This window comes from Hydra viridissima, unplaced genomic scaffold, assembly GCF_058129835.1.
Source record: "Hydra viridissima isolate aposymbiotic clone 2 unplaced genomic scaffold, HvirCarnegie_v1 scaffold_20, whole genome shotgun sequence".
NCBI lineage: Eukaryota > Metazoa > Cnidaria > Hydrozoa > Anthoathecata > Hydridae > Hydra > Hydra viridissima.
Window position 1 is genome coordinate 613318 of NW_028324319.1, and position 12554 is coordinate 625871.

General features: G+C 26.5%; 1 protein-coding gene across 5 annotated transcripts; it reads right to left on the reverse strand.

Annotated features, from left to right (window-relative positions):
* Positions 1-1128: 1128 nt before the first annotated feature.
* Positions 1129-10969, reverse strand: LOC149876441 (solute carrier family 22 member 15-like). 5 transcript variants are annotated; one of them, XR_016448709.1, is made up of 11 exons: positions 10514-10969; positions 10093-10196; positions 8952-9272; positions 8406-8621; positions 3531-3665; positions 3155-3240; positions 2824-2932; positions 2532-2742; positions 2042-2236; positions 1800-1950; positions 1129-1552 (listed from the first exon to the last, which is right to left on the reverse strand). XR_016448709.1 is itself a non-coding variant. In XM_090075375.1 (10 exons), exons 2-10 carry the CDS (start codon positions 10709-10711, stop codon positions 2225-2227), a joined length of 1392 nt encoding a protein of 463 aa, XP_089931501.1. In that variant the 5' UTR covers positions 10712-10718; positions 10882-10938; the 3' UTR covers positions 1755-2224. The 5 variants fall into 5 exon arrangements, 2 of the variants coding, with proteins under 2 accessions (XP_089931501.1, XP_089931499.1); XR_016448708.1 differs by lacking the exon at positions 1129-1552 and having other exon boundaries at positions 1755-1950; XM_090075375.1 differs by lacking the exon at positions 1129-1552 and having other exon boundaries at positions 1755-2236; positions 10514-10718; positions 10882-10938.
* Between the last annotated feature and the right edge of the window lie 1585 nt (positions 10970-12554).

A 12554-nucleotide genomic window follows, 5' to 3' on the forward strand; every position in this document is an offset into this window, starting at 1 on the left:
GGGCCCGTTTTAGACCATTCTCCCCTACGCAATAAAGAAATAATAAAAAACATTGTCTAACTGTTTATTGCCTTATTGTTGACACTGTAAATATCTGCGTTTTTATAAGTGTAGAACGAAATAAGTTACGTATAATTGCTTCAAAAAATCATTGCGGGTATTATATGAGCCGCTCAGAAGCCAATGCGGTTAAGTCCAAAACACAAAAATTGAGAAAATTAATGTTTTTTGATACATTAGTTTTTAAAATTCTTGGTTTATTAATTTAATTAGAAAAGTGTATAAAGTAACCAACGAGTAAATCCTTTAATAACTAAGAAGATTATTATTTATTTCATCAAAATTTCCAAAAATCAGTATATATCAAAAAATGGACTTAACCGCATTGGCTTCTGAGCGGCTCATATAAAGGAAATCCGAAAACGCTTCTGCACATAGCACATCTTTCAAAAACATGGCACCATTTTTTTTATATAAATTGATTTCACATGTGTTTTAAAATTTATAATTCACTTTAATTAGAAATTGAAAAAATCAAGATCTGAACCGCTTTTTATAGAAATTTAAAACAAGTACTCAATAATAAGGGGGACTTATTAGATAAGTTTTATTACAAAATTCCAAGTGTATATGCCGCAAACTTTTCTCAAATAACCTGAAAATCTCTGAAAACCGATCCTTGGAAAAGATGCCCTGCAGATAAAAATTGAACCATGGCGCTCAAACCACTTCACATCTAACGCATAACAAGATTTTAAAAAAGTATAATTTGGGTAACAGTAACAATATATTTTTCGCAAATTAAAAATTTAGTTGCCTAAATATAGTTAGCCTAAAAAGTTAGTCACCTAATTTTAGACTAAAAAGTTAGTCGACTAAATTCAGTTAGACTAAAAAGTTAGTTGACTAATATTAGTTACGATAAAATGTCAGTCGACTAACTTTAGTTTTACTAAAAAGTTAGCCGACTAATTTTAGTTAGTTATACTAAAAAGTTAGTTGACTAATTTTAGTTTGACTGAAATGTTAGTCGACTAAATTTAGTTGTACTAAAAACGTAGTCGACGAAATTTAGTTTTAGCATACTTGCTTCAAATCTATCGAGAGTTTAGTTTTTTTAGATTCGAATTTTTTTTTTTTCTGCACACCTTACTACTGCAAATTTTAGAGTTTGAAAGAAAGGAAATATATATTTTAGAAAAATTTGAAAATAAAACCGTATAAGAAATTTTTGCATCGTCTACCACTTTGAACAAGTCACTAGATTGTGCATATGTTATAATTGAGAAATGTAACTTTTGATTAAGCTTAATTTTGATATGGGAAACTTGCTTCACTAAATGCTGGTTTAAAAGGCGGTGCACATAGCCAATATTTTGGAAAGTTAACATTCCGAAGTAACTTCAGCCGAACAGAATTTTTACACACAACATTTAAATGATCTTTGTACTGATACAATCACCTCGTATGTTTGGGTATTATCTTTGAAGTTACGAAAGGTCTGCTATAAAATCGTAAATAACTGTAGTACTCTCAGTCTGTTGTGGGCTTTCTATTATAGTTAACGAAACATTAGTTTTTTTGAAAAGATTTTTGAACTGTAAAATTGTCAAAATCCATAGTAAAAAAACGAAGAATTTGTAAGAAAGCAGTTAAAAACTCGGTCGTCATAAAAATTTAAGAAAGTTAAATGATTTTCACTCGTTAATAAAAATGGTTTGGATAAACTCATCCGTATTAAGATTCTACGTAAATCATATTAAAATCTCATATAGTCAAAGAAAAACTTATTGACATACAAATTAATTTGTAAAGAACCATCATAAAATGATGTTCCAACACTTCTCCGCTTTCTTTCTTTGGGCTCTTCAACGATGTAATCTTCTTCGCTGATAACAGCAGTGGCAGTTACAGTGTATCCAGTAATATTTCCATGTATATCAAACAAATCTGGAGTTGCCCAAGAAAAATTTAAAACATTTATGCCAATTATGAGATCAAAAGAATAAATCTATGAGATCTTTATTGAGAAATTTCTCACCTCATTGATATATCGTATTAAAGCGAAATATATTGAGTAATTTTACAGCAAATTTATCGCATCCTTCTTTAAAACGCTTCGGAAAATAATGAGTAAAAAATGTTCTCAGCGTTTTTAATCTTTAAGTTGTGAGCATTTTGAAGATGTTGATCATTTTAAATAGGAGATATGCTGATAGGGTTGCTAATCACGAGCCTATAGAAAACATTATGTTTTATTTACCGTCCTTTACAAATTTATATTTTTAATTATATCATAGTTTTAAAAAAATTTATCATAATTTTAAAAAATGTAAATATTGAAATGAATAGTCATTTAATCAACTAATCATTTAATATCACACTTTCTACTTTTTATCCAGAAGTTTATTTTTACACTATTCAATGCTAATATAATTATATATTGATTTCTATTAGAATATAGTTGTCGAGACATCATACAAAAAACTATTTTAGAAAATCCAAATAAGTTAGGTATTAGGTATTCATACTGTGGACTTCAGGACTTCTTCTACAGTTTCGACAGTAGACTTGCCTTTAGTTTCTGATAACACGCAGCAAAACAAACCTGAGAGTATAAGTGATCCACCCATTACTATAAATGGCAGTAAACGATACTCATACCCTAAGAACTGACTGACCCATGGGGATAAAGCAGCACCAATAATATTTACAGTTGTACAAACACCAATGCCTTTGGATCTACACAAAAAACTATTTGTTAAACACATGAAAGTGGTTTCATAAAAGTAATAAACTTGTATCAAAGAAGCAATAGATTACCTTACAGAAGTTGGGAAAAGCTCAGTTGACCAAATATATATGGCGTTATAGGAAAGATTTACCAGGAGCTTTCCTGTCATACCTAACAAAATTCTTACCCATGCATAAACTATAAAGCAAAAATTGTTTAAAAAAGTAAAAACACTTAAACTTGTTTAGAGGAGAAAAAAAAAAATTCTTAAAACAAATCTTATTGCTCAATAAATTTATTTCAACATAACAACTAACATATTTTCAAAACATTATAGCAGTTAAAATAACATGAAAATATTTAAAAAGAAAAAACAATTAAAAACTATTTTAACACAAAGTTCTGGGAAATCAAACATACCTGGTTCTGAAGGAACAAATGCCAAAATTAAAAAAAGCAATCCTCCAAACACAGATGATAATATTGTTGTTCGTTTACGTCCAAAGCTTAAAAGCAGAAGTAAAATGAAAACATGTTACTTCAAATTTCTTTTAAAGAAAGAATTTTTTTATGTCATTTCAAAAATATATTTTGATTTGCAATTGTGTTAATGTATTAGTGAAAAACTAAGGTTACATGTGCAATATCAAAAAGCCTTAAAAGTTACTTTTCAATATAAATAACATTTTCTTTCATCAATATAACTTTTTTAAAAGTAATATACTACTGTGGATATAAAAAGAAATCCAGAGAAATCAATTTTCATAAATGCATAAACAAAACAAAGATGTCTTACTAATTACATAACCATAAAACCATCATGTTTGCAGGAACATCTGCAAGGCTGACCAAGGCAAAGTCTGTGTAGAGATTCCCACTAAGTTTATCTGAAGAAATAGAGATGCCATAGTAAACTAGCCCAATGCACAACCTAACACAAAATTCAATATGATTTTCTTTTTTTGTAGATCTGAGACTTTTTTTGTAGATCTAAGATTGCTGATCTGAGATTATATGATCAAGATCTGTAAATTTATCAATTATTCAAAATAGTGATGAAAAATCCATCTGAAAATATAATTATTTCCTCATCTATTTTAACATTATAAATTGATTATAAAACTTATAAAAAAGATTATACATTGGTCAAGAGTAATGCAAAAGAGCTACCATTTAATGTCTAGCATGATTTTAATTTGCTAGCAAGCAAACCTTATTCATAATTTTCTACCCACAAAACTTTAAATACTTTACATCCCCAGTTATTATGTCCAGATTGGAATGAAAAAAAGATAAGGGCAGGAGAGATGATAATATTTATGTCTTGAATAAAAGGCAAACCAATCACTTCAGTTAACTGTCTTCTTCATTTGTATTCAGAAATTGATACAACTTTGTGGAGAAACAAGATCATAAATTCTTTTGGGGAGGATTGAAATCTTGAGATCTGATCAGGCTGGTATTCATCCTTGAGTAGAAAAACCTGATGAAATAATTATCCAAGTTCATAGTGCAACTTTAAGTTTTTGTGTTAATTTTTTAAAATTTTCTTTTTGATGACGAGTATAAACAAAAAAATGTTTATTCTTGATAAAATTATTATTATTATTATAATTATTATTACTATTATTATTATTATTATTATTATTATTATTATTATTATTATTATTATTATTATTATTATTATTATTATTATTATTATTATTATTATTATTATTATTATTATTATTATTATTATTATTATTATTAGTATTATTATTATTATTATTATTATTATTATTATTATTATTATTATTATTATTATTATTATTATTATTATTATTATTATTATTATTATTATTATTATTATTATTATTATTACTATTATTATTATTATTATTATTAGTATTAGTATTATTATTATTATTATTATTATTATTATTATTATTATTATTATTATTATTATTATTATTATTATTATTATTATTATTATTATTATTATTATTATTATTATTATTATTACTATTTTTATTATTATTACTATTATTATTATTATTATTATTATTATTATTATTATTATTATTATTATTATTATTATTATTATTATTATTATTATTATTATTATTATTAGTATTATTATTATTATTACTATTTTTATTATTATTACTATTATTATTATTATTATTATTATTATTATTATTATTATTATTATTATTATTATTATTATTATTATTATTATTATTATTATTATTATTATTATTATTATTATTATTATTATTATTATTATTATTATTATTATTATTATTATTATTATTATTATTATTAGTATTATTATTATTATTATTATTATTATTATTATTATTATTATTATTAGTATTATTATTATTATTATTATTATTATTATTATTATTATTATTATTATTATTATTATTATTATTATTATTATTATTATTATTATTATTATTATTATTATTATTATTATTATTATTATTATTATTATTATTATTATTATCTTAATCTATAATCTTCTATAATTCCTTATAATTTGGGGAAGTGCAAATACCTGATTCTAATTGAACTATATACATATTTAGCTCAATGTACCTATGTTTATAAAAGGGAAAAATTTCATCTAAATATTTTGCTTGTTGATTTATTTATATTTTAATATTTTTATCATTTTACAGCTTTGGCCCCAAAGTATTTTTACTAACTCTTAGGTCCCTTAAGAATAAACTTTATTTAGAATACTTTTCAGTCAGACCCACCAGCTGAGATTGGTATATAATGGCAAACATTTCTCCAAGATTGCTAGACTTTGATTTCATGTTCTCACTTTTCAATTATACTAAAAAAGATTTTGTCTTCAGTTTTTTTTTTAAAGGTGCTTGCCATTATATTCCACAATAAAACTGACCAAATTTTGGCCATGCTCTGGATGCCTGATTTACCATTCATTCCTGATCCAGACCAAAGTCCTAATATGTTGCTTCAGCCACTTGTTTACTAACCTACTTTAAAGCATATTTTTGTTGCAAATGAAATCCTTCAGATAATAAAAGTTAGCATGGACTCTAAAAGCCCATTAGTAAAATTATTTTTCAACACTCATAACTTTCAAATTACCTGCCATGGTAGGAAGTCTTCTCATCTAAAGATACTGGTCATTGACTACATTTGACCAAATAATTTCTACAATCTGGAACAAATGGCAAGTAACACCCAAGAAATATGTGATTTCATTGGAAGAATCTATAAGGAACCAATTTAGCATTTAACAGCCATGAACTTCATTCTGATGTTAGATGACCCCATGTCAAGATGAACCATAATGTAATCTTTTTATGAGAATGGTGGCGTGTTTGATTTTGGTCTTGTGCCACAGGGGCCTGGGTATGATTCATTAGATAATTATATGTTCAATAGACTCATATAAAAAATGCAACTTTTAACTGAGAACTAAAAACAACAAAGAATTGTTAGAGATGGCTACCAATGTTGTAATTTTATTCATCATATTATCAGCTATTAGTTTTGCTTGGAGTATTAGGCAGAGGTGATCCTCAAGTTATTTTTACAAGGTGTACTCTTCCTTATGATGAGACTAGCTTTTAGGGAATTACACTTGCTACAATGTGCTCAGCAGCTTTAGAATCTTTTGAAACTAAAAGTTTTCCAACATGTGGACTGATTGCAGTTGTGAAGCTAGCCTTAACCTTAAGGACTAAGACATTCGCTGCATTTTGAAGAAGTTGTCTTCTTTTCCATGTTCAACAAGACTCCTCTCCTTGATTTATAAATGTCCAATAAAATAATCTTCTCTGGCAACTTTGGAAAATATTTCAATTATAACAAATAAGATAAAAATGAACATAAAAATATCAGTAAATCAACAAACATGCAAGATATTTGCATGAAATTTATCTACTTTAACCATTGGTTTATATGTAGATAAAATTTACAACTTATAAACTAGTGCCAACATGAAAATGTGGATGCTGCCTTGGTTTTCAATAACGCTATTCAACCCTAATTATTGAAAAATAGGCTTATTAAAAAATGCTGCCATTTTGTTGTGAACATGACAAGTTTATAATGTTTACATTTTTATATAGTTAGGCCTAATGATCTTATTTGCTGTTACTATTAGATCAATACAAAGTATTAGAAAAATTTATGAGCTATCCCCAAATGGCTGAAATTGGGACTTTTTTGTTGAGTGGACTATATATATATGTAGCTTTTTTCTAATATGGTACAAGTTAATAAAAATAGTGAGTCACTTGTTGAAGTGAGTCACTTGTTGAAAGTTAGAAAAAAGTTATAAGGGTTTAAAGTTGTCTATTTTTACCATTCGAGAAACCGAGGGGAGCCAGCCAAGAGTGTTTATAAGGCTATAATTTCTGAACCACTGCACTTTGAACTCTGAAATTGCAAATTTAACCAATTTACATAATGTAGATAATGATATGTAAAAATCAGGCAAATTAGAGATGGTGCCCCACAGGTCATTGGTTGAAATATAATGATCTGACCCATAAACAATAAAGATCAGTTATAGAATAAAAACATTTAAAAAGTGTTCTGATTTAAAAAAACGCATACCTGAAAATAATGAAAAATTGTTAGGAAACCTTAAGTAGATTCTGACACTGGATCATGTCAGCTGATGTTTGGCCTAAAGTATATTAATAGGTCTTCAATTTTGTCTTTGGTTTCATTCTTGTAAACATCACCAAGAATTTTGATGGTTCTTTTGATGGTTTGTTAAAAATGTTTTAAGCTAAAATTTATTACTTCATTTCACCTCCAGAATAAAATTTGCCTATGGGGATTGAATTGTAGATCACCATAATAATTAGATCATCAGATCATCATTCCTCATAAGTAGACCATTGGCTCCTATTTTAAAAAGTTCGATCAAGATACAGTACTTTCAAGTTTTTTGAGGTTATCTTGGGATATAATGCTAGTAAACTACTAAAAAATGTGAAAATCTCTATGGAAATAGATATTTGAGAAATCCTGCTCCAATAAAACTCATACAAAGTTTTTCTTGAAACCCAATATGATATGAAGGGGAGGTTAAAAGAAATATTTTGGATCAACTAATAGCTAAGATACATTTATTTGAAGTGCCACAATGAGTTGGCTAACTTTTAACTAAGTATGAGAAGGTCTTGTACAACTATGAGAAAGAAGTGCTAATTTGTATATTCCAAGCTGCATGCTCATAAGTAGCATATAGCAACCAGACAAGTTGGGCACCCAAGATTTATCAACTTTGGATCGATTAGGCAACCATCTTTTACAACAAAATTAATGTGCTTTCATATTAATTGGTGTTTGTTTTTTTTTTGTTTTTTTTTCATTAAAAAACATCAATTAACCATTCATAACTCTTTTCATAGATTTAGTAAAGATTATTTTGAAACATTTTTCTTCAAATATACAACCAAACAAATAGATATATGTATGCAGCAAAAAATCAACTACCTAAAATCTATTTATCATTACAAAGTTTATACGTGGAAAATCATTTTTTATAATTGAATACAGCACAAAATATTAGTTAAATACATTGAATAAATGATTAGCTAAAAATGTGTTTAGTAGTTGAAAGGTCTATGAAGTAAAAGAAGGTGGAAATAATGAAAAAAAAACATTTGAGCACACAGTAAAAAGTTCATACCAACTTAAAGCCTGAACTAAAGTAGAAAGAAACATTTGCCATGGATAGAAAACGTATGTAAATGAACTTTTGAGCTTGTGTGATTCCACTGAACAATTTGAAAGACGTACATCAGGCCATGGTTTCTTATTGTACTTTGCAACTCTATGAAGAATTATTTCAGCTTTGTAATTATCATTGTTTAGACGAAGCCATCTTACAGATTCAGGAACAAATCTGAATAGAAAGAAATTTTAAAAACTTCATTTTTACTCAAAAACAGCATACATATTAAGAGCAATAAATTACCCAAATTATTTTAATTGTATTTAATTGTATTCAAATTATATCATAAAATTATATCATAATTACATCAATATTACTTAAATAGACATAATTATATAAACAAAAAACTGTATCAATAGTATTCCAAAGAAAAATTTCAAAAAACAAAGAAAACAGATTTTAGCTTATAGAATTAGATATTAAAAAGAATTAAAAGTTTATTTCAAAATATTAAATTTAGTAAATAAGAACAATGACTTCAAATCTCTTATATGGACTCACTGGTAGGTAAAAACAAGTATCAAATATGGTGCAGTTAAAATCAACTCAAGAGTACGCCATTTCTGAATAAGCCATGCTTGCAATGACATTAAACATAATGCCATGTTAAATGAAAACCAAATTAGATTAGAATAATTTCTGTAACTTGGACCTATTAACTCTGTCATTAACACCCAAATAGCTAAGGTTGCTCCACCTTGTAAAATTCCTGCTACAAATTGAATGGCTAAAAACACCCAGAAGTTTTTTACAAATGCACTGGCTAATGCAACTCCTAGACATGTAAACCAAGCAGGGAATAAAAGACGTTTTCGACCAAATCTAGATAATAACGAAAAACTTATTTATTTAGTAAAAATGAATATAAAAAAGACATTAACAATACAATCTCACAAGTTTAAAAAAATATTTGCTGATACTTTATGTAAAACTTACAATCCTTGAAAAAGTTCTTGAAAACAACAATTTTTTTATTTCGGTACTTCCATTTTTAAAAAAAAAATTGAAAAGGCTCCAGCACCCAAAACTTTTATAGTTAAAACAATCAAACTTTTCTAAAATTCAACATTAATTAACAACTTTTATCTTGTAAATAATGTAAGTTTAAACTTTACTCATAGTATAAAAATATAACATTTACTTTATTAGTATACAAACTATTACTTTCTTATTGTACTTTTATATGTTTTTAAATTACATTACACTGTAACAACATATAAAATAGTGATATACTCAAATAACAATAAACAAAGTACTTTATATTTAAAATTTATAAAATGATTTAACAAAGTATATTCATTTAGAGAGTAATGTAAAATTTGGAAGTGTTTTAAGTTAATCAACCAAATTTTTTTAGAGTGGTTCAGAACTTCTCAATCAGCTATAATATAAATACAATAATAAAAACTCAGAGATAGTGGGATTAAATCTCTAAAAAAGGTTGCATAAAAAAAACTAAATTATTTAAGGAATCATTTTTTGCAGATTACAAACTTCATTAAAGTAATTTTAAATTTAGATTTAAAAAGTTTAACAAAACTGTGCTTTCAATTTCTATTGTAGATATATTTGGTTTTTATACTATATTATTTCATATTTGTTATTCAAATAATAATTAGTAACTAACAATTAACAATTATACTTATCAGACACAATGCCTAGAAGTATGGAACCAACTGCACATCCTAATTGTAATGCACTATAGGCAACAGGAGTGAGAGCTTTTCTATCACAAACTAAATCCCACTATGAGAATAACAACAACAAGAGCAATTACAAATATAAATAATCAAACAATCATAATATTAGAAATTAGTTAATGTTGTTTATATATATATATATATATATATATATATATATATATATATATATATATATATATATATATATATATATATATATATATATATACAACTTTGTGATGATTCAGTATTTATTATAAATATTTGTTCATCATTTTTGGCATTTTTATTGTTTTTCTACTAGTGAATAATTAATCTAAGGTATCAATTTTAAGTTTGAAATTTCAGGAAAATTTATTCACTTATAAAATTTTGATATACCTCTGTTACTATTGAGAATTCTTTACTCTCAACAAATCTCCATGATTCTCTTTTCATAGAGCATCTTTCCTTGTAAAACTCATCATCTTCAGAAAACACACCTGTTCTGTTGCATTCAGGGTTCACATGAGAGCAAGTCCAAGGAGGATCGATTCCAATGAATGTAATTGATAGGTTTTGGTAGGTGAGTGGTACCATTAGCAAACTAAGAAAAAAAACCAGTAATAGCTGAAATTTACCAAATTCTCCAATAAGCTTCAGTATCTCATCTACATCCATTTCTTTCAAAGATTCGGTATTCGGCGTATGTTTGGATATTAGATCATCATTACTATCATCACTGCTAAAATCTGAAGAGGAGTATGTACCTTCTCCTATAGTTGTTGCAGGTGTCTTTAAACCCATAGTCATTTTTTTAGTCTAAAGTAGATTATTATCTTAGTACTTAATGGATATATATCTTAGTAGTAATATTTTTAGTAATCAGTTGGATTTTGTTAAGTGATTTTAAAGTTTTGATTTCGAGACTAGAAAATTTTTTAATATTTGTATTTTGCTAATGAGGAAAATAAACTTCCAAGTTTAATGAACTATGAAATTACATAAAGTCACAGCACGATTTTAAAAATCCAAAATCTCAACAAAAGAAGTTTTAATTATGAAAGTACTTGGATTTAGCCTGCAAAAGAAACCAAAAGAATATAAATATCCAACTGCTATCAATAGCCTCTTGCAGATAGGGTACATTGATTAGAATAGGTTCTAAAAAATATGCTTTTTGTTTACATCTTTGACACTCGAAGAGTGGTGCGTTAAAGACATGTTTTTAAATCTGACGAATCAAAGCTTGTTTTTTTTAAAAACACGTGTTTCTCGAGAGTTTTTCATTTTTTCGAAATATTTAATTTAGTCGGAAAGCAAAAGTCTTTAATGCGGCCAACTTTTTTTTAAAAACAAGGGCTGTTAAATCCTGTCTCTAAACTTTAGACTTCAACTCCTGTAGTTTCTTTATATCTATACAAAGTGAAAATTGTTTTAAATATATTATTTCAACTAACGCGATGATACAATTGTTTTTGTTTTTGTAATCATCGTTCTATTAAGCGCAACTTGCTCAAAGTGAATAGCAGCTGCATTAGACCCGAACCATTTTGGTTCACGTTATGCACAACTTGTTAAGTTAAAGAGCATTAGTAACTTTTTCTGACCACACCCAGTAGTAATGTTTCCACTTGGTTCGGACAATAAGGAGAAAACTCACAACCTATCAATTAGAATTTGTAACTTCTATTTCTTTTCTAAGAAATAACATGAGTTAACTTCTTCCCCTCCCCCTCCTCCTCCCCCCTTACACCCCAGCCAATAGACAGAATTCCAGAATATTTTCATTGGGCAACACAATTTTGATTATTTTTACAAAAGTTAAAATAATGCAACAATAGCGTAAGTTAGAATTATAAAAAAGGCTTCCGACTTTCTCTTTAAGTGTTATCACACCCGAATTAACTTTTAATGGTTGCTTTTTATGGTCACACTCTTATTTAATAGCCTTCGCATAAACAAATTTATCCAATTCCAACTGCTTTATTGAAAATTTGAAAAATCGATTTTTTTAAACTAATTTAAGAAAAGAAAACAAATCAGACTAAAACTAAAAGAAGTTCATTTTTCAACAAAAAATGCCTCCTTTGAAATATGGCGAATTTCAAGCGAATTTCAAGCGAGTTTTGAAAACAGCAATCATCCACTAATGACTTGCTTTTAATAACAACCAATAAAAAGTTTTCTTAAAACAACGGCTCAACATCAAACAGTTAATAAAAAAAACATAATTTTTTTATGTAAACCTCTATGCTATTTACATCAAATAAAAAATAGCTAATAACTTTGAAGAATTAACTTTTACACCATTTTCTTCAAAATAATAAAACTTCTTTTCAAAATACCATATTCATTTAACTTAATTGTAAATTAATTCCTGTTTCACTTGCTTGCACAACAAACCATATCTTCAGTGATCTTTTGCTAATGAAAATCAAAC

Coding starts and splice junctions, on each gene's coding strand:
- LOC149876441 (XM_090075373.1), bottom strand. CDS start 10,924: ATGACTATGGGTTTAAAGACACCTGCAACAACTATAGGAGAAGGTACA. Junction 3,241..3,530: donor GTTTTATGGTTATGTAATTA/GTAAGACATCTT, acceptor TCTGCTTTTAAG/CTTTGGACGTAAACGAACAA. Junction 2,743..2,823: donor CTTTTCCCAACTTCTGTAAG/GTAATCTATTGC, acceptor TTTTTTGTGTAG/ATCCAAAGGCATTGGTGTTT.